The 22,713-nt window shown below is 43.1% G+C and overlaps 1 protein-coding gene across 1 annotated transcript in view; it reads left to right on the forward strand.

Moving 5' to 3' along the window:
- The window catches only part of Mreg (melanoregulin), a 51,946-nt gene that overhangs the window by 14,529 nt on the left and 14,704 nt on the right, over positions 1 to 22,713 (forward strand). The window contains exon 2 of the mRNA XM_048344806.1: positions 6,684 to 6,843. Within this exon, the coding sequence (XP_048200763.1) occupies positions 6,684 to 6,843 (160 nt within the window). The remainder of the gene's footprint in view (positions 1 to 6,683; positions 6,844 to 22,713) is intronic.

Raw genomic sequence — 22,713 nt, forward strand, 5'->3', positions numbered from 1 at the left:
CTGGGAGTGGAGTGGTTCCTCAAAGTGTATTGAGTGCTAGTCTTGAGCACAAAAGCTCAGCGACAGAGAGCCCAGGCCCTGAGTTCAAGTCCCATGATGGACCGAAAAAAGATTAAGCATGCCAGTGTGTAGGGTTGAGCAGGGATCAGACCCCAAGTTTGCACACAAAGGGAGCTGGATGCCAAGTGAAGGCAGAGCTCCCAGCCTTCTTCCTTGTGCCTTTGCCACCCATTGGGCCTCTGCAGAGGAAGTGAAGAATCAGTGCTTTCCTCCTAGCAAGAGCCGCGGCTGAGTCCTGGCGATAGCGCCTACCATGCCCTCACACACTGTCAGCCTGCTCTCGAAGCCCAGCAACACGCAACCCAAACATCTTCTGTTCCTGTTCACCAAGTTGGGGTTGTGCCTCCTCTTATCCTGCTGTTCTCCTGGTAGGAAACGTGGTGGAAGGCTGAAGCCCCTGTGCAGCCGCTGAAGCTATGGTGTAAGCTGGGGTGGCTTGTAATTGGGTCAGGGCCATTAGGGTCCCTGCCCAGGGCCTATGGGTTCTTTTGGACCCCTCCTTCCCCTGTTGTCTCCCCTTCTTTCCCTCGCTCTCTCCACTCCCGTTTCCCCACTCATCCCTTTACGTGGCACCTTGGGGCTCCAGCTGCCTTTGACCCTTGGTACTGCAGTGATCCACCCCCTCTTCCTGTTCTCTTGCCCACATCCTCCTCCGTTTCCAGCTTCATTAACCAAATTTAAAGTGAAATTTAATTCTGTATTTATTTAGCAATAGGACAGCAGCTCTCACACACTCAAAGGCTCTTCCTGGAAGGTTGAGAGAGGGTAGTGCTGTGGTTGTGGTTGATTTGGGGCCATCTCTTCCTGTGCTCTTGCCCCATTGGGACCCTGGGGACACCTCCCCGCCCCTCCCCCCCACCCCCAACCAGGGAGACCTCAGGGAGTGGCCCTGAAAGCCACACCCACCCTCCAGGGACAGTTTATTGTGACAGCCTCTGAGCCATCTCCAAGTACCTGCTTCTTCCAGCCATTCCTCCACAACCCAGACCTGACACGCCCCCAGCCCCTCTGGGTGACTTGTTTCAGTTTACAGGAAAAATCCGGGACTAATGTGGTCTTTAGCCTGTCCCGAGTTACCTTTCTCTCTGACTGTTCTGTCAAACATGTGGAATTCCTCAGCCGACGGGCACCTGAGGTCTGCACAGGCTACGCCTGCTCCTGTCCTTGCTCCTTCTCGGGTCTGCCTACACTTGTCTCCATAAAAGCTTAAAAAAATGTCATAAAGGTGATGTAGAGAGGGGTTACAGTTACATAAATCAGGTAATTACATTTCTTTTTGGACAGTTGTCACCCCTTTCCTCTCTTTATCCCAGCGTTTCTGCCCATCTCCACCCACAAGTTGTATAGTTTATTTTCTACATCGTGTCTAGTGAGGACCACTGCTATATTTGTGCACCCTTGTCCTTCCATTTCTGTGCCTCTCCTTGCCCTCCCAAAGACAGATAAATGAACAAACAAGACAAAAAAAAAAAAAACAGCAACAAAGAAAAAAACCTGTTTCCATTTCCTGGAGTCATAAAATCTTCTTTTGAACTTCATTCTTGTCTTCTGTGATTTGTCACTTCTTTCTTTGTGCTCCTATGGCATTCTGTGTATACTTAAAAAAAAAATCGGGGCTGGGGATATGGCCTAGTGGCAACAGTGCTTGCCTCGTATACATGAGGCCCTGGGTTCGATTCCCCAGCACCACATATACAGAAAATGGCCAGAAGTGGCGCTGTGGCTCAAGTGGCAGAGTGCTAGCCTTGAGCAAGAAGAAGCCAGGGACAGTGCTCAGGCCCTGAGTCCAAGCCCCAGGACTGGCCAAAACAAAACAACAACAACAACAACAAAAATCACAGGACTGGGAATGTGGCTTGGTGGTAGAGTGCTTGCCTAGCATGCGCAAAGCCCTGGGTTCATTTCCTCAGTACCACATAAACAGAAAAAGCCAGAAGTAGTGCTGTGGCTAAAGTGGTAGAGTGGTAGCTTTGAGCATAAAGAGGCTCAGGGACAGTGCCCAGACCCTGAGTTCAAGTCCTAGGACTTGCAAAAAAAAATCATAATAATACATTATAATTAGGTTAGGAAACAGACAATAAATATCCTTTTTGTCTTTTAGTATCCAAAGCACCTACTACAGGCTGGGATGTAGCTCAGTGGTAAAGCTCTTGCCTAGCAAGTGCAACATCCTGGGTTCGATCCCCAGTACCAAAAAAGAAAAGATAAAAAAATACAGTTAAAAAAATCCCAACCAAAGCACCTACTACATAGTAAATATTTATGTATGTATACATACATATATGGTATGTGTGTATAAGTGTGTGTGTTTATATATACAAACACACACACTGGGTACTGGGGTTTGAACTCGGGGCCTCACACTTGCTTTTCTTGCTTATGGCTGGCAACTCTACCATTTGAGCCAAACCTCCAGCCCAACATTTTGCTGGTTATTTTATTTATTTATTTATTTATTATTATTTTTTTTTGGCCAGTCCTGGGCCTTGGACTCAGTGCCCGAGCACCGTCCCTGGCTTCTTCCCGCTCAAGGCTAGCACTCTGCCACTTGAGCCACAGCGCCGCTTCTGGCTGTTTTCTGTATATGTGGTGCTGGGGAATCGAACCTAGGGCCTCGTGTATCCGAGGCAGGCACTCTTGCCACTAGGCTATATCCCCAGCCCCTTGCTGGTTATTTTAGAGATGGATTCTCACAGACTTTGCTGCCTAGGCTGATTTTTGAATTGTGCTCCTCTGGATTTCAACCTCTTCTTCATAGCTGGGAAGACAGATGCCTATCACCACGCTGGGTTTACTTATTGAGATGGGATCTCGCTAACTTTTTGTCAGGGCTGGCTTTGCGCAACCACGACCCTCCTGACCTCTGTCTCCTGACAGCTGTGGTGATCATTTGCTCCTCGTTCATGAGGAGGAACAGGTGATGGAACCCCGTGACTTTCTAAGTCAGCCTGATGAAGAACAGAGTATGGTTGTGCTGGGTCTGACTCCTCCTAAGCTACATTTTGACCCTTAATCTCTGCCCTATGGCCAGATGGATTTCAGAAGCATGCTCGCAGTCCCCAGGTGCTGTGCTGGCCCAGGGGACTGACTTTGTCCTTGAGGGCATTCTAGCTCTGACTCCAAGACAGACATCACACACCATCCGGGCAACTAAGCCAGAGCCTCGGTGATATTTGCTTCAGCCTACCCCTCTTGCAGCCCTCCCCCCTGAGTTCATTCCCAGTTCCCTTACTTCTACCTCACATGGTCTTGAATAATGCACTTGTTTTCAGCTCCATTCCATCCCCACCTCTCACCTGAGAGACGGCATACTTATTTATTTCTTTGCTTGTTTGTTGTGGTGGTGGGGCTTCATACATGTTAACCTTGTACCCTGTCATGAGCTACACCTCCATTCCTTTACACAGTATCTTTCCTTTCTTTTTTTTTCTTTTTTGCTTCTGTTCTCAGATCCCAATCTCCTGAGTAGCTAGGATTGTAGGTGTGAGCCACTGGCTCCTTAACACTGTCTCTTAATGAGTCTCTTGAATTCTCTCTGCATATCATCTTAGCTTTTCCACATGTATTCTGCAACAATCTCTTAAGCTGTATTCCTTGCTGGGCACCAGTGGCTCATGGCTGTAATTCTAGCTGCTTAGGACTGCTGAGGATTGCAGTTCAAAGCCAGCCCAATAAGGAACATTTGTTAGACTCTTATCTCCAATTGACCACTGAAAGGATGGAAATAGAGCTGTGACTCAAGTGGTAGAATGTTTTCCTTGAGCACAAACCCAAACCCTGAGTTCAAGGCCCAGGACTGGTGCCTGTGTGCGTGCACACACTTACAAATATAATCCCATTTGTGTCACATCACAATCCCACTTAAAACTCTTGTCTTGCTTTTAGTATGACCATACTAGAAGAGTGTTTGAAACATGATCTATGGAAGGGGAGCTGTGGTTTAAAGTGGTAGACTATAGCACTTAGGCCCTGAGTTCAAGCCCACAATTGACAAAACAACAATAACCAACAAAAGTACGGTCCATGAACTCATGAATTAGCTTCCCTTTCTTTCTCTAGCCATGACTCTTTTCTTCTACTGCCTCTTCCCTGCTGTCCTCCTGCCTTGAGCCTTTCAATACATTGCTTCCATTGCCTGCGGTACCTCATTCTTACGGAACAAGCCTCCTTTCCTCCATGCCTGCTCGTGTCCCCTTCTACTTGGGTCTTAGTGTCTTTATGTGCTCTCCTGGCTCTCAAATGCCCTCTTTATAGCACTTATTACCACGTTTAATTATATAGTCACACGATTGTTCATTAATGTATTTCTCATCCTTGACTGCAGTGAAGTCCAGGGAAAGGAATCTCATCTGTGTTTCTCAGTCTTATTGAGCCCAGTGATTAAGGTGTAGTCACTGCTTTATAGGCATGATTAGATGAAGTGAGTGGCTCCAGCGTGACCATACCTGTCCTATGCCATGTTATTGACAGAGGGTGATGTACGGTGTTCCACCTCTAATCTCTTTCTAATAAATGAAGAATTATGAGACAAATGATCAAACCAGGCAAACTAGGTCCATTGTTTAGTTTCCTTCCTTCCTCCCTCCCTCCCTCCCTCCCTCCCTCCCTCCCTCCCTCCCTCCCTCCCTCCCTCCCTCCTTCCCTCCCTCCCTCCCTTCCTCTCTCCCTCCTTCTTTCTCTCCCTCCCTTCCTTCTTTTCTTCTTGTCTGTCTTTCTTTTTTTGCCAGTCTTGGTGCTTGAACTCAGGGCCTGAGCACTGTCCCTGGCTTCTTTTTGCTCAAGGCTAGCACTCTGCCACTTGAGCCACAGCGCCACTTCTGGCCTTTTTCTATATATGTGGTGCTGAGGAATTGAACCCAGGGCTTCATGTATACGAGGCAAGCACTCTATCATCAGGCCATATTCCCAACCCCCATTGTTTACTTTTCTTGGTGTAAAAATTTTGGTAGATATTATGCCCTTTGTATACTCAAGTTTATTGTGTGCCCTTCAATTCAGAGTTCCTCTCTTCATGTTACTTGTTTCCTTTTAGTCACACAAGAATTCAATTCCCTTTTGGATTTTCTTCTTTGGCCTTTTCTGGGGAATTTGTTGCTGAATTTCTTGTTTACTAGTAATCATTACCTCTGTCCACATTTCCACTTATATCTGTTGACTTCTATTTTAAAAGGGATTAAAGACAACCCACAGAATGGGAGGAAAAAAATCCTTGACAACTATTCAACGGATAATGCATTAATATCCAGCATTTACAAAGAGCTAAAAAATTAAACAGTAAGAGAACAGATCATCTGATTAAATACATTGAACAGACAGTTCTCAGGAGTACCAATGGATAATAGATACATGAAAAAATGTGTAGCATTCTTATCCATAAGCTAGTTATTTACAAATAAAAATGACACTAAGATTCCAACTCATTGTGGATAAGAATGTGAACTAGTACAGCCCTTCTAGAAATCAGTATGGTGCTTCTTAAAAAAACTAAAAGTGGACCCACTTGTGACCCTGACATACCAGTATTGGGCATGTATCTTAAGGGAAGCTAATTAATATATACCCACGTTTATTGTAGCTCTGTTCACAGCAGCAGAATCACACAAGGTTCCCAACAACTGGTGAATGGATAATGGAAATACAGTATACATATATACCATAGAGTATTACTAAGTTGTAAGAAAAATGAAATTATGTCACTCACAAATGAAGCTGGAGATCAACTTGTTGAGCAAGATTAGCCAAGCTCAATAAGCCGCATATCATGTTTTTACTCATTTGTGGAACTCAGACCTACAAGAGAGACATACACACTGACACAGACATATAGACACACAGACACACACACATATAGCATGATTTAACTGTGAAACTCGGAATGGGGAAGGGGGAAGTAAGAGAGTGAAAGAGAAAGATAGAAGACATAATAGAAAATACAGTTGGGTATGTATTTAGGTGTCTATGCAGGTATGTGTCTAAACAGGTGGGTATAAGGAATTTCACTGTTGGACAATTGAGGGCAAGGAAGGATGGGAAAAGAGCAATAGAGAGGGTTAGTATGATTAAATTGTGATATAATAAGTTTTACTATGGTGAAACTCATTAAAACAATTAATATGCACTACAAATGATGAAGAACAAAGACAGGAAAGTTAACCTGGTCCTATATGGTGGTAGGCACCAGCAGGAGTCGGGCAGGCAAAGAGAGAGGGTGAATGAGAATGAAAATGGTCCAAGTACTTCATTTGCATGTATGAAAACAGAACAGTGAACCATGTTGACATTTTTTTTCAAGAAGAGGGGAGAGGGGATAGAGAAAGTGATAGAAGGGATGAGATTGATATGGTTAGCCTGTAAACATATATAGAAATATTGCAATGAAACACCCCTTGCAAACTGATGTATACTAATAAAAATTCTTTTTAAGAAAATGACTTACTTTTGTTTCATTGTAGTGTTATGCTTAGTTATTAATGATGACTTACTTAGATCTTTTATTATAAATGTACATGTATTTATACATTATAAATTTTCATTTATATTGTATGTTATATACATATGGTATAGAAATGTATTACTTATATAAAATAAGATCCTTACCCTGTTTTGTATATTTAATATCACAGTGGTGACAACCCATATTCCTCATTTGGAGCAATGCTGGCCAGGGATGATGAGAAGAATTTGTGGAGTCTTCCTCATGATGTGTCTCACACAGAGGCAGATGATGACAGAATGCTGTATAATTTGATAGTCATTCGTAACCAGCAGGCCAAAGACTCAGAGGTAAGCACCTGTGTTTGTTACATTTGACAAAATTCCCGAATAAACAGTTTGAGGGAGCAAAGATCTATTTTGCTCATAGTTTCAGAGGTTTCAGTTCATCATGGTTGGATTGATGTCATGGAGCAAATCACCTTACATAATAGCAGACAGGAAGTGGTACAGAGCCATGACAGGAAGTGGTACAGAGGTGTAACAGGAAGGAGAAAGGCAAGATACAGCCTCATAAGAAGCCAGAGACCTATTTCCTTACTTTCTCCTTCTAGGTTCCACCTTCCCTAGTTCCACTCCTCTCATTAGTCTACTCAAACTTTGGATCCATCAGTGGATCAAACAGTTCATAAGGTCAGAGATCTCATATCTAATTGTCTCTGGAACACCCATGGACAAGGCTAGAAATGAGCTTTCCTAAATCCCGAGATGCTCTTGTTGATCATGAAGATTAACCCTAATGGTATCTTTTGACACTGTGCTGTTGTGCAGACAAAACTTGACGTTAAGATAAAGAAAAAAATACTTCTTTATTTTTGGAGATAAAGGGTCTCGTTCTGTTTCCCAGGCTGGTCTCAAACTCCTGGGCTCAAATGGTCCCCCTGTCTTAGCCCCCTGAGTAGCTGTGACTAGAAGTAGCTGAGACTGTGTCTGGATTATTCGCAGTCTATTTGAAATGTAGCGCAGATATTTAATAGGATATATTACCATTGGTTACTAATTGCAGATACTCTTGATAGACCTGCTTGATAAGACTCATTTCTAATTACTATCTTAACAGTGCATTTAAACTCAAGGCAATATTGTTGAAAAGGAGAAAGATGTCTTAAATAGTCCATCTCCAATTGCTCCAGTTGATTAACAAGCCGAAGTTAGATGATTTGAGTGGAACTTAAAGGATGCTTTGGATTATCACTAACTCTAAATTAGTGGGTCTTGAATTAACATTTCTTTTTGTTGTTGTTAAAACATCTTAAATAATGCTTATTAACCAGTTACCCTTGGATCTGCTGTATTTAGGGCAGTTTTTGTGATGGTAAGGATTGTATCTATACCTAAGGATCCTACGTCCAAAGTTATGGGTTTGGGAATGATAGAACATTAGGGAGGAGAGGACATTGTAAGTTGAAATAGCAAAGAGGGTTGTGATTTTTCCCCCTCATTCTCCCGAAATTCATGCTACAGTACCCTATCAAATATCATGAAGAGTCATTTCCCAAATAATATAACTTGAGTTCTCTAACATCTATTAGTAGGCCTGGGTAGAGGCCTATATTAAATGCACACTGCATGTGTCTTTGTATCTTGTAGTAATTGAGTCAGCAACCATCTCCTACCTATCTTCCAGGCTCTGAAGGAAAGGGTTGCAGTTTGTAGTAGGTGCTGTAGCCTACAAACTCATTTATTATTTTTTCAAATCTAGGTTTAGTTGCTAGTTTATTCCTCCAGAAACATGTTTAAGGAAGCAATGATAACTTTTTTTGTTGTTGTTGTTGTTGGTTGTGGAGCTTGAACTCAGGGCCTGGGTGCTGTCCCTGAGCTCTTTTGCTTAAGACTAGTGCTCTACTACCGAGCCACAACTCAACTTCCTGTTTTCTGGTGGTTATTGGAGATGAGAGTGTGTCATGGACTTTCCTGCCCAGGCTGTTTTTTTTTTTTTTTTTTTTTTTTGCCAGTAATGGTGCTTGAACTCAGGGCCTGAGCACTGTCCCTGGCCTCTTTTTGCTCAAGGCTAGCACTCTGCCACTTGAGCCACAGCGCCGCCTCTGGCTTTTTTCTATATATGTGGTACTGAGGAATGGAACCCAGGGCTTCATGTATACGAGACAAGCACTTTTACCACTAGGCCATATTCCCAGCCCCCAGGCTGGGTTTTGAACCACAAGCCTCAGATCCCCCAGTCTCCCCAGTAGCTAGGATTATAGACTTGAAGCACCAGTGCCTGGATGACATGACTGATGATTTTTATTAGTGCCATGTGTTTAGGGCTTAAAGGTGGGATGGAGGGAAGGAGCTGAGCTGACCCTAGGCAATGATGAGGCCTGCCGATTTCTGTAGTGGCTGTTGATACTTAGCATTCCACTAGTGGCTGAGCAGTGTGCTGGTCTCTGGCTTCCTCTGTCCTTCTTCCATCTCCTCCTGTGTGGAACACTGCAACTAGGTCACAAGGGCGGCTGCTGCCAGGGACAGCTTGTGAAGGGACTGCTTGACCTTGTTTTTCCTTTAAGGAGAAGAGTAATTGCTTTTTTGCTGGTTAAGAGTCTCACAGACTTTCCTGCCCAGGCAGGTTTTGAACCACTCAGATCTCTGCCTCCTAAGCAGCTAGGATCACAGGCATGAGCCATCAATGCCTGGCTGGAATTTTTTTTTTAATTTAATAAAACAGAGAATTTTGGTTCTGAAAGAAAACCTAATTCCAATTACTAAGGAACAAGGTACCCTAGATACTTTTTCATATTAGAGCTCAGAAGCTCAAGCGAGGCATTAAGGAAATGGAGCGACATATTTTTCCCTGGGTAGTCACAGCATGTTAGAAATTCTCAGAATAATGAGAAATAATTCCACAACAGTGTATCTCTGAGTTTGAAGCAGGTCAATGAAGACTGCAAAGAGTCCAGGCCGAGTTTATAGTAGTCCAAATTGAAAAACAGGAAACGTCTTATAGCAAGGCAAATAATAATGGAGAAAAAGCATGAGCTTAACTAGTTTACAGTGTCAAAAAATGTAAAAAGTAACTTTATTTAAGTCTCATAGACAGAATTCACTTCCATTTTCACAAGCCTTTAAGAGCCGATGGAAATCAGATGGTCAGCAGGAGAAATTATGCTCTGGCAACCCTCCAAGCAGAGGAGAGTCAGTTCTCTCCTTTTTGAGTGAAATACTTTAAGCTTGATTAAGAAATAGTAAACAAAGGGCTGGGGATATGGCCTAGTGGCAAGCGTGCTTGCCTCGTATACTTGAAGCCCTGGGTTCGATTCCCCAGCACCACATATACAGAAAATGGCCAGAAGTGGTGCTGTGACTCAAGTGGCAGAGTGCTAGCCTTGAGCAAAAAGAAGCCAGGGACAGTGCTCAGGCCCTGAGTCCAAGGCCCAGGACTGGCCAAAAAAAAAAAAAAGAAAAAAATAAATAGTAAACAAAAAGGAACATATGTGGTGTTTGAAAAAACAAACAGTAAACAATTAGCCAGGTGCCCATGGCTTATGCCTATAATCCTAGCTACTCAGGAGGCTGAGATCCGAGGATTGAGGTTTGAAGCCAGTTAGGGCAGAAAAGCCTGTGAGACTCCTAGCTTGAATTAGCCACCAAAAAGCTGGAGCTTTCTTTGCTCAAGGCTAGCACTCCACCACTGGATCCACAACCCCACTTCCAGCTTTTTTTGGGTGTTTATTTGGAGATAAGAGTCTCTTGAACTTTCTTGCTTGGTCTGACTTTGAACCAGAATCTTCAAATCTCAGCCACCTGAGTTAGCAAGGATTACAGGCATGAGCCAATGATGCTCAGTTCCTAGCTTATTCTTTTCCATGGTTTTGTAGCTGGGCTCAGCCTTTCAGTCTCAGCTGGTCTCCAGCACGGGGCACATCTAATTTTCAGGGCTGCCTGATTTTTCTATGGGAGGGTGAACACTGGATGCTGTTCGAGATCTTGTAACAAGTTCGGACCAACCATGAAGTAGCAGAATAGCTGTGGGAAATTCAGGCAGTTCCTTACATAATCTGGGTTCTTCTAAAAAAGAAAAAAAAAGCTTTTTTCTTTAGGGTCCAACTTATCTGCATTATTAAATGCATCTATTCCTGTGTGTGTGTTGTGTGTGTGTGCGTGCGTTTGTGCTGGTTCTGGGGCTAGAACTCAAGGCCTGGGCAATGTCCCTAAGCTTTCTTGCTCAAGGCTAGTAGTGCTATATCAGTGATGTACAGAACACTTAGGGTATTTTGGTGATAAATTGGAGTTAAGAGTCTCTTGAGGGCTGGGGATATGGCCTAGTGGCAAGAGAGCTTGCCTTGTATACATGAGGCCCTGGGTTCCATTCCCCAGCACCACATATACAGAAAACGGCCAGAAGTGGCGCTGTGGCTCAAGTGGCAGAGTGCTAGCCTTGAGCAAAAAGAAGCCAGGGACAGTGCTCAGGCCCTGAGTCCAAGGCCCAGAACTGGCCAAAAAAAAAAAAAAAAAAAAAGAGTCTCTTGGACTATTATCTCTGGTTTCATACCATGATCTTCATATCCCAGCCTCCTGAGTAGCTAGGATCATAGATGTGAGTCACCAATGCCTGGCTATATCTGCTCTTTGTATTGCTTTGTTAGTGATAATTTTGGTTTAGGGGATGGGAGTGGGGGATTAAAAAGAAACTTATCGGTATTTGAGGGTCCAGGTCTCTTGTCCTGTTTTATCTATCTATCCATCCATCTATCTATCTATCTATCTATCTATCTATCTATCTATCTATCTATCTATCTATCTATCTTATCTATTTTGTGACAGTCCTGGGGCTTGAACTCAGGGCTAGAGCTCTGTCCCTGAGCTTGCTTTTACCAAGACTAGCTCTTTACCACTTGGGCCACAGTACCACTTCTTGCTTTTTCTGAGTGGTTTATTGGAGATGAGAGTCAATATTATAGGTGTGAGCTACCAGCACAGGACTCTGGCTCTGTTTCCTAATTAAAAGTATTATTAAGTGTGATGGTGTATGCTCAGCTGCCTGTTACATACTGTCCAGACAAGTACTGATTAACATTTCAACAGCTGTGATTAGCGACTTGAGTCACCTGTTGGAGCTCTTGCAGGAAATGAGTACAAGAGCTCACAAGGTTGCAGCACAGGTCTATGTGACCCAGAAACCTGTGTGACCAGAAACACTCCTCTGGTCTCTTTACTGAGTTTAGGAAAAACTTTGGGGTTCCTTCTCATTGAAGTCAAAGTTCCTAAGTGGAACTTCCTGCTTCGAGTCCACACTTGATGTTGAGTGTTTTGTGACCCTCCCTGCACCAACTGAATTGCCGAATGACTAACGTTGGAGTTCTGAAGTTTATTTAGTGTCAGCTTGTCTGGGCTTCTGCAGGTAACATGTCCACGACACCATGACACCATGTTGGATAGTACAATCCATTGGGTTGTACGCAAAGGCATTCTGTTGTACTTTGGCTATTTTGTAATTACAGAACGGTGAATATTATTTGACTGCACTGTGAATATACTATTTGTTGCCTGTTTGGGGATGCAGTGAGTGGATGTCTTAGCTCAGAGGAAAAGGGGCTGCAAATATGTAGTATACCAGGGCAAAAATAGAAATTGAGACTCCCTAGACAAATTGGGGCTTATGACTACTACCTTAAAAAAAACTGTGCTAAAATGAATATAACAAGGTGTATTAATTTAGCTTTTCTTTTTCTTTGTAGTGGTCCTACAGCTTGAACTCCGGGTCTGAGCACTGTCCCTGAGCTTTTTTCTTCAAGGCTAGCACTCTACTGCTATGCTTCTGGATTTTTGGTGGTTTATTGGAGTTAAGAGTCTCACAGACTTTCCTCTCCAGGCTAGCTTTGAACCATGATCCTCAGATCTCAGCCTTCTGAGCAGCAAGTATTTCAGCTGTGAGCCACCAAGGGCACCCGGCTTAAATTTAGGTATTTTTAAGCATAGCTTAGTGACATGGAGTCCACACAGCCATGACCACTATTAGTCTCCAACTCAATCTCTGTAGCCATCAAACACTAATAATTCCCTTCTCTCACTCATCCCTGCGATGCCAAGTGTCAGAATTTCCTTTGTTTTAAAAGCTGAATCATATTCCATTCTGTGGACATACCACAGTTGATGTGTCCATTCATCCACCGATGGGCATATTGGTTGCTTCTAACTTCTTGCTTTTATGAACCATGGAGCTATTAAGGTATATACACAGATGAAGGATCATGTGGTAATCTTGCTATGTGTGTGTATGTGTGTGTGTGTGTGTGTGTATGTATGTGTACGTGTGCTCCTGTGCCTCTCCTGACACTTGAACTCAGAGCCTGGACATTGTTCAAGGCTCTACTATTTGAGCCATAGCTCCACTTCTGGCTTTCTGGTGGTTAATTGGCGGTGAGAGTCTCATGCACTTTTCTACTTGGGCTGGCTTTGAACTACGATCCTTAGATCTCAGCTTCCTGAGTAGCTAGGATTATAGGCATGAGCCACCAGTGATGGGTTAGTTCCGAGTTTACTGTTTTGAGGAACTGCTGTGACATTGCCAGCAGCAGTAAGAGTTGCAGCTTCTTCACGTCACCATCCATACTTTTATTTCAGTCCATCGGTCTTAACCTCCAAGTTGGTCAGTGAAACTTCTGATGGTTTCAAGTTGACCACAGTTTCAGCATCTAGGTAGAGCGGATAGAGTTGAAACTGTTGGCCAGATACAACCACACAATATTAACATTAGGAATATCAACCCCCAAGAAGATGGAGTCTGGCAGAGGCTCGCTCCATCTGCATAGCCAGAGAAAACAGATACGGAAAAGACAGAGAAAGGGAACTTTGTTTTGTACCTAATTCTATTGTCTTGGGCATTTATATGAGTTTACTATGAGCTATGAAAGATCCTTCTTTCACGGTTTATGAGGCTCTTTGGACTCTTTCTGCGGTACCCAAAAAGATCTGGAAAATCCAATGGATAACATGTTCGTGCATACTGATCAGTAAATGAAGTAGGATAGACAAAGTTGGGCACTTCCAGAAGAAGGCAGTGCCCGAAGGAAGCTAGCTAACACTCTTCATATCCTGTACTTCATTCTGGCTGCAACTGCCAGACTTCTTTGCTAGCCGTTGCCTTTTCTATAAGGAAGGCCATTTAATTATTAGCAGGGAATCCCAGCATAATTTTATAATTAGATTTGGCTCTTTCCATTAGTTTTTTTTTTTAACTTGCATAAAGCAACTCAGCCCCAGAAAAAAAACTGAAACCACAAAGCTGTCTCCATAGTTTTAACTTTTTTTAAAAAAAGAATTGAGTGTTTAGATGTTTGCAATGCTGAGGATTAGTACCAAGTTAAGCCTCTGGTATCTTCCTCAGGGATGGCTTTCGTTTTTCTTAGCATATCTTAGGCCATCACGGCTGCCATCCTGTCACAGTTAGTGTGTATCCTGTGTGGATTATATATAGTTTCTCACAGCAGTCTTTTGGGATAAATGAGCTATATATATTTTTGTTGTTGTGTTGTCTTTTTCCACTCCCGGGGCTTGAACTCAGGGCCTGGATATTGTCCCTCAGCTTTTTTGCTCAAGCCTCAAGCACTTTACCATTTGAGCCACAGCTCCACTTCCTGCAGTTTTAGTGCTTTATTGGAGGTAAGGTCTCAGGGACTTTGCTGCTTGGGCTGTCTTTGAACTGATGATTCTCAGATCTCAGCCTCCTGAGTAGCTAGGATTAAGGTGTGAGCCACTGGTGTCTGGCTAATGAGCTATATATTTTAAAAGAAGGAGTGTGCAAGTGACCAAAGGTTAAATGACTTTTCTCAATAGTATCCAATAAACAGTGGGTTTTGTACTTAGGTTCAATGTTGCTGATTCTCAAGTGGAGAAGGAAAGTAACTGAATAATTTTATTTGCCCCTTATTTTAACTGTGAGAGGAAATAATCAGGTTTTTCTGATAAGCTTATAGGCATAGATTTTTTGTTTTGTTTAGTTTTGGTTTTTTGCCAGTCCTGGGGCTTGAATTCAGGGCCTGAGCACTGTCCCTGGCTTCTTTTTGCTCAAGGCTAGCACTCTACCACTTGAGCCACAGCACCACTTCCAGCTTTTTCTATATATGTGGTGCTGAAGAATTGAACCCAGGGCTTCATGTATACGAGGCGGGCACTTTACCACTAGGCCATATTCTTAGCCACTCAGGTATAGAATTTTTATAGTAAAAGTTGTAAACATTGTCCAATTTATTTTCTTCTCTTAAGAAAACTCAGCTGGGTGCTGGTGGCTTATGCCTATAATCCTAGTTACTCAAAAGGCTGAGATTTGAGGGTCGCAGTTCAAAGCCAGCCAGAGCAGGAAAGTCCATGAGACTATTATTTCCAATTAACCATAAAAAAACCAGAAATGTAATTGTGGCTCAAAATGGTAGAGCACTTGCCTTGAGCAAAAATGCTCAGGGATAGCACCCAGGCCCTGAGTGCAAGTACCATGACCAACCAAAAAAACCCCCAAGAAACAACGAAAGAAACAAAATAAAATTCTAATGTATCACTGTTTTGTGTGTGTGTGTGTGTGTGTGTGTGTGTGTGTGTGTGTGTGTGTGTGTTGTTGGGGCTTGAATTCAGAGTCTTGCCCTCTCACTTGCCTTTTTCACTCATATCTGGCATTCTACCACTTGAGTCAGCCCCTAAGTCTGGCATTTTGCTGGTTAGTTGGAGGCAAGAATCTCTTGTACTTTTGTGCCCCAATGGCTTTGTACCTTCATCTTCATACCTCAGCCTCCTTAAGTAGTTTGGATTACAGGCTTGAGTGCTCAGCTGCCATTGTTATTTGAAAAGTATCTGGATTACTATATGAAGGGCATGTTAACTCAAATTCTGCCCCTTGTATCTACCAATCAGTTTATTCTGTTCTTTTTTTTTTTTTTTTCTGGCTCTGGGGCTTGAATTCAGGGCCTAGGCGCTGTCCCTGAGCCTCTTTGTGCTCAAAGCTAGCATTCTATCGTATACATGAAGCCCTGGGTTCAATTTCCCAGCACCACATATACAGAAAAAAACAACAAAAAAATGGCCAGAAGTGGCACTGTGGCTCAAGTGGCAGAGTGCTAGCCTTGAGCAAAAAAAAAAAAAAAAAAAAAAAAAAAGAAGAAGCTAGGGACAGTGTTCAGGTCCTGAGTCCAAGCCCCAGGACTGGCAAAAAAATAAAATAAAATAAAAAAGCTAGCATTCTACTACTGAAACCACAGCACCACTTCTGAGTAGTTATTGGAGACTTTCCTGCCTGGGTTAGCTTGAACTGAGATCATCAGGTCTCAGCCTCTTGAGTAGCTAGGATTACAGACATGAGCCACTGGTACCTGGTGCAACCAGTTTATTCTTTTAAAAACTGTGTTTAATGTTAAAACAAGCAGATTTGACTTGGAATTAGAGTGTTGTGCATTCTTTACTCATCCAAAAACCTAATTTATTTTGGATTGCATGTGAATTCTGTGTTAATAAGGTAGGAAAATCTTTTCTTTGTGTCTTAGATTCCCTACTACTTAACACAGAATTAGAACTAGCTGTTTGACCTTGACATATGAAAGAGAATCTCCTTCTGTCCTAGTGTGGATCCATTTCTACTTTCACAACTATTCTTAGGTGAATATGATAGACATGTCAGCTAGGGTGTCTAGTTGGTTGTTGGTGCCAAGTTCCTAGCCATGTAATACCAAGGGTGATGTGATTTCTGCCTAAGATCAGGTGATCAGGTCTCTAAACTTGACTTTTTCAGGGGTAGAGCTCCTTGAACTTTGTAAGTGTATGAATCAATGCTTATTAAAGAAGTAGAAGCAAAGGATGTATAGATAGATGGATCAATCGATAGATAGATACATGCACACATACAAACATGCAGCTTTATCTTCAGGAATTGGATCACAGTTTGTGGATGATGCTAACCTGGTAGTTGAAGCTGCTAGGTTGGAGACTCAGTGAAGAGATACAGAATAAATCCAAAGGCTGTGAGCTGGTAAAATTCCTTCTTGGTTGTGAGAGGTCAGTCTTTGTTCAATTTAGGCCTTCAGCAGATTGGATAAGGCATTCATTTCATGCAGTTATCTAATCTAATTTAGTCAAAATCTTCTGATTTAAATGTTAATCTCATTTTTAAAAAACCTCCAAAGAAACAATCAGAATAATATTTGACCAAATATCTGGACACTGTGTCTCAGCTAAGTGGATATATAAAATTAACTATCCCAATGTTTTGCAAACACTATCCACATTCTGAAGAGAATAGTGTATAATGTGCCTAAACATAAGGTTAGTCATGAGTTCAGAATCTCCCTTAAGATTAAATCTTTAAGGGAAGCCAGTGACCCTACAAGAAAAAAGGTGGGTTGGTAAGAAGAAGGAGGACCATGAAAATGGTTCACTGACTTGTTTTTATTTTTTGTAGTGGGGCTTGAACTCAGGGCCTGGGCACTGTCCCTGAGCTTTCCTACTTAAGGCTAGTACTTTACCACTTTGAGCCACAGCTCCACTTCTGGTTTTCTACTGGTTAGTTGGAGATCAGTCTCACAGACTTTCCTGCTTAGCTTGGCTTCAAACCTTGATCTTCAGATCTCAGCCTCCTGAATAGCTAGGATTACAGGTGTGAGTCACTGGCACCAGACTTGCATATATTTTATTGATTGATTGATTGATTGTTCCAGAACTATGACTTGAACTCCAGGCCTGGGTATTTTCCCTTAGCGTTTCCATTCAGGGCTGGTACTCTACTACTTTAGCAGCAATTCTACTTCTGGCTTTTTGGTGGTTAATTGTAGATGAGTCTCACAAGACTTTTCTGTTCCATCTGGCTTTGTATCTTAGTCTGCTCACTGGCTAGGATTACAGGAATGAGCCACTGGTTCCTGGCTTCTGAGATATAACTTTTTGATAGCAATGTAATTCTCAATATTCACCTTTTCAGTGCTTTAACCTTCTTCTTATACATCAGTCTTTTACCTTGGAGCTCTCTTCTCTTGACATCATTTTCAATTGTTATTTTTAAATTTTCACTACTCTATCCTTACAAACTTCTGCTGCTTCCTTCACTTGGTCTTCTACTCTTAGAATAAACAAACATGACTCGTAATTGCATGGAGCCCTTGGGAACCCTTCATAAGGACACATTGGGAATTCCTGATGTAAGTGTGGCCTAGGCTATGGGAGGGTTCGGAAGAACATTCTAGAAGGACAGCTTCACTTGCTTTCTGGCTTGGATTATGTGGGAAGATGTGAGAGCCCTTACCTGGTTCTGATGGTGGCCAAGATCTGCTGCTTTTCAGACTGAAATCTTTAGAATGTTCTGGAAGGATGCCATGTTTTTCCTAACAAGAAGCAACCCTTCCCATTTGGGTGCCAGGCTCCTAGATACCTGGTGTTCCATCGTTGTTACACAGGACTGCGGTGTTTACCACCCAGGAGTGAGCTGTGCCATCACATGGTTGTGCAATCTAATGAGTACACAAGCCATGTAGCTCATGAACACCAGCTGGCATGCCCTGGTGAAATAATTGTCATGTTTAATTACAAGCAAGATGAGGCAAACTCACACTCAGATCCTTCTAATTTTTTTGTTGTTATGGTTATTAAAACACTTAGGGCAATTTCCTGTGGACCTGAGTCAAAATTAACTTAGTTCCCTTTCCTCTAAATAGTATGTTTTGCCCCCAGAGGCGTTGGTTGAGCCACACAGGTGGCCAGTCCTGGCTGTGTTTTGATGTGGTGTGTTTGGTGAAGGCCTGAAGATCCAGGTGTTCTTGACAGTCAGCCAAGCCCAGATGGGGTGCAGCAGGAGTCAGCTTTTCATATACAACCATGCTTTTTGGTTGCCTTGTATGACTGAACTGAATACCGTTTTATCTAACTTTTTTTTTCTTTGTGCCAGTCCCGGGGCTTGAACTCAGGGCCTGAGCACTGTCGCTGGCTTCTTTTTGCTCAAGGCTAGCACTCTACCACTTGAGCCACAGCACTACTTTCGACTTTTTCTATATATGTGGCGCTGAGGAATCGACCCCAGTGTTTCATGTATACGAGGCAAGCACTCTACCGGTAGGCCTCATTCCCAGCCCCCTAACTTGTTTTTATTTTATTTTATTTTTTGGTTTTTGTTTTTGCCAGGCTCAAATGAGTTTACCAGGAACTCTTGAAAACAGGTACAAGTGTTGGGGACACAAGTGCACTGCAGTGTGGTTTGTGGAACAGCCCTGACATGCTTCAGGGACTTGGCCCTTTATCCACTTGTTCTGGTTTCTCTTCCAGCAGGCACTTGGAATTTTGAGAGCTCTGGGAGAGCTAAGAGTGGGACTGGCAACAGCTTATTGGTAGGGATAGATTGCTGAACCCTGTGGTCTAGGGTGTCTGCCTTTTCTTTTTTTTTTTTGCCAGTCCTGGGCCTTGAACTCAGGGCCTGAGCACTGTCCTTGGAGCTCAAGGCTAACACTCTGCCACTTGAGCCACAGCGCCACTTCTGGCCATTTTCTATATATGTGGTGCTGGGGAATCGAACCTAGGACCTCATGTATATGAAACAAGCACGCTTGCCACTAGGCCATATTCCCAGCCCGAGGATGTCTGCCTTTTCAATACAGCCTTAGCAATCTGAAAACGTAACTAAAAAAATATTCAATATCAATTTTATGATCTGTTATCTATCTGCTATTATTAGTATTCTTTTAAAGAGGAATGGCTACAGTTCATACTTACAAGCCGCGCACGTGCATGCTTGCATGTGCCGGTACAAGGGCTTGAACTCAGGGCCTTCAAGCCCTTCCTTGGCCTTTTCACTCAAGGCTATTGCTCTAGCACTTGAAGCCACACCTCCAAATCTGGCTTTGTGCTGGTTAATTGAAGATAGGAATCCTGCAGACTTTTCTTCCTAGGCTGGCTTTGAACTATGGTTCTCATCTCTCCGCCTCCTGAGTAGCCAGGATTATAGACATGAACCACTGGTGCCCAGCAGAAGTTTTCTTTTAAAAACACATATTAGGCTCACGTCTGTAATCCTAGCTACTCAGGAGGCTGAAATCTGAGGATCCCAGTTTGAAGCCAGCCTGGGCAGGAAAGTCTGTGAGACTCTTAGCTCCAATTAACCACCAGAAAAACTGGAGGTGGTACTGTGGTTCAAAGTTGTAGAGAACTAGACTTGAGCAAAAAAGCTCAGAGACCAGTGCCCTGAGTTCAAGTCCCCAAATGGACAAATCTATGCCCCCCCCCACACACATATTAGGAGAAAAACAGAGGAATTCAGTGAGGGATGTGAATGGCTGATGAATTTAACCTCCTTTGCAACATTGGGAGAGGAAATTAAACGTACATTTGTGGGAAAGGGTTTTTTTGTTTGTTTGTTTTGTTATTGTTTTTAGAGGCTAGTTCAGCTCAGTGCTCTCCTTCTAGGCTCCAAATGCACCCAAGATTCCATAGTCATGGCTTTTGGACTTTCTGGAAGTCCTAATCTATGCAGTGACCTTGCAGACTCTGTCAGAGGTTTGGGGTCTAGGATTTCTGGGATAAGGAGTCCTGAAGAGCCAAGTCAAGGCACTAAATGAGCATGCCTGTTTTTTTTTTTTTTTTTTTTTGTCCCAAATGATCTGGTGAAGGCAAAGGGCTGGATTGTTTAGAGGGGTGAATGAGTTAGTAGTCAACACCTGACCCATCTTTGAGGCAATGATAGTTGAATGTGGACAGCTAATTGGGAATGGCTTTCCCATCCAATGGTTGAGTAGGGCAGAGCACCAGCCATGTGCACCTCCTCGCTGTGAGATCCTCTGCTGATGTAGAAACAGTGACTTACCTTCATCCCACCAGTGCTACCTGCTTCTATGACCTACTTTCCAAAGGTCATTTCTTGTTCTCTTGTTTCTGCAGCTTCTAATCACTCGCTTGGGATTCTTCTTGCAGCTGCTGAAAGTCCAGGGCAAGACAATGTAAAACTACTAGGAAGGGAAGTTAATCAGAGCCACCACTGTGTTTGTCCTTTTCTTCATTGTTTTATCCCAAACATTTTCCCCTGTGTCAGTAGATACCTGTCTTTATTTGAACTTCTTATCTGTCAGGGAGGAAAATCTGGTCTTTGGGAGGAAATGGCTCAGGCACAAATATATCTAGGCTCTTGATTGCTGAGAACCTAAAAACATTTCTTGACTCTTCAGTCCTCATTCATGCATTCATTCATTCATGTAGAAAGTCAAACATATCTTGAACTAGCTGCTCATAGTTTAATCCATGCGGTGGTATTAACCTTTTTCTTCTTCTTCTTTTTTTTTTTTTTTTTTTTTTTTGTGCCAGTCCTAGGCACAGGGCCTGAGCACTGTCCCTGGCTTCTTTTTGTTCAAGGCTAGCACTCTACCACTTGAGCCACAGCGCCACTTCTGGCTTTTTATATATGTGGTCCTGAGGAATTGAACCTAAGGTTTCATGTATGTGAACGTGGCAAGCACTCTACCACTAGGCCACATTCCCAGCCTGATATTAATCTTTTTATTTTTATTTTTTGTACCAGTCTTGGGGTTTGAACTCAGGGCCTGGATACTGTCTCTGAGGTTTTGTTGTTCAAAGCTATTGCTCTACCACTTGAGCCAGCATTGCACTTCTGATTTTTCTGGTGGCTAAATGGAGATAAGAATCTTATAGACTTTTCTGCCCAGGCTGACTTCAAACCGCCATCCTCAGATCCCAGCCTCCTGAGTAGCTAGGATTACAGTCATGAGCCACCAGCACTCAGCTTATTTTTATTTTATTTTTTGCTGGTCCTGGGGCTTGAACTCCAGGCCTGGGCACTGTCTCTGAGCTTCTTTTGCTCAAGGGTATCACTCTATCACTTGAGCCACATTACTACTTCTGCCTTTTCCCAAGTAGTTTATTGAAGACAAGATCCTCATGGATTTTTCTGTCCCGGCTGGCTTCAAACGGCAGTTCTTGGATCTTACCCTCCTGAGTAGCTAGGATTACAGGCGTGAGCTTCCAGCTCCTGGTCTTATTTATTTCATTTTGTGTGAAATGGCCATGAACTCAGGGTTTTGCACTCTCCCTTGGCTTGTTTTTTACTCGAGGCTGAGTCTCTACTATTTGAGTCCGACCTTCACTTCTAGATTTTTGCTGGTTAAGTGGAGATAAGAATCTCCACAGGTATCTGCCTAGGGCTTGCTTTGAACCAGGATCCTCAGATCTCAGCCTCCCACATAGCTAGGATTACAGATGTAATGTCAGCCGACAATTTTTTTGCCCTTTATGACGTCATGACCTAACAATTAGTATTTGCTGTTTTAGTCTTTTTTTTTTAACTGTGAGGAAAAAAAAATCGCAAACAAAATAAAAACTCATCCCAAACCAAACCCAAACCAAACAAAAGCCTGAGGCAGGAAGGCTTTTGTTTTTGGATCATGGAGGCAAATAAGAACCAGGTGCCTAGGAGAGCCTTGTGCTGCTTCAGCTCATAGCAGAAAACTAGACTGTGGGTTCATGCAGAAGAGATAGAACACAAGGGGTCACCCTTTCTCCATAGCAACTCTCTCTTGAGGTAGCTAGTTCAGTCCCTTGAGAACTACCTGAATCCACTTAGGAGGTTGGAGTCCCCACGACCTAATCAGCCCTGGAAAATCCCATCACACTCTCTAAGCTGTTATGTTGGCAATGAAATCTCAACATGAGTTGCAGTGGGACAAATTAAGCCGGGGGAGTGCATAATGCTTTCTTTAGGGAACGTTCCCACCATAATTGAACCTTACCAGGTTGTGGCAAGGCAGGGTGAGGGTTTCCCAGGTGAACATGAGCTCATAAGGCCCAGGTTCCATGATTTCTAGGTCAGGGATGGATGGATCTCTGACTCAGACCCACTTCTGCCTTTATGCATCCATGATGAGAGATGTGTGGTGAACTTTTGTCATGGAGGCTTTGATCATACTCATTGTATTTAGAAATTTCACAGTGGGAAGACTCCTGGTTCACAGATGAATGTTGCTCGGTTGGAGGTTGTTCTGAAACAGACATGCCTCTTTCCACAGTTCTGCAGGTCAATGGCGGAGACACAGGCTGGGTTTCTTCTGATGGCGCTGAGGGATTTGTTCCAGTTCCTTCTTTTCAGCTTCTCCTCATCATTCCCACATCCACCTTTTTTCAAGCTTCTTCCACTGAAGACACCAGTCATGTTAGACTCACCTTAATGACCTCATTTAAACTTGGGAACTTTTGTAAAGA

Source organism: Perognathus longimembris, chromosome 4 (genome assembly GCF_023159225.1).
Source record: "Perognathus longimembris pacificus isolate PPM17 chromosome 4, ASM2315922v1, whole genome shotgun sequence".
Taxonomy (NCBI): Eukaryota; Metazoa; Chordata; class Mammalia; order Rodentia; family Heteromyidae; genus Perognathus; species Perognathus longimembris.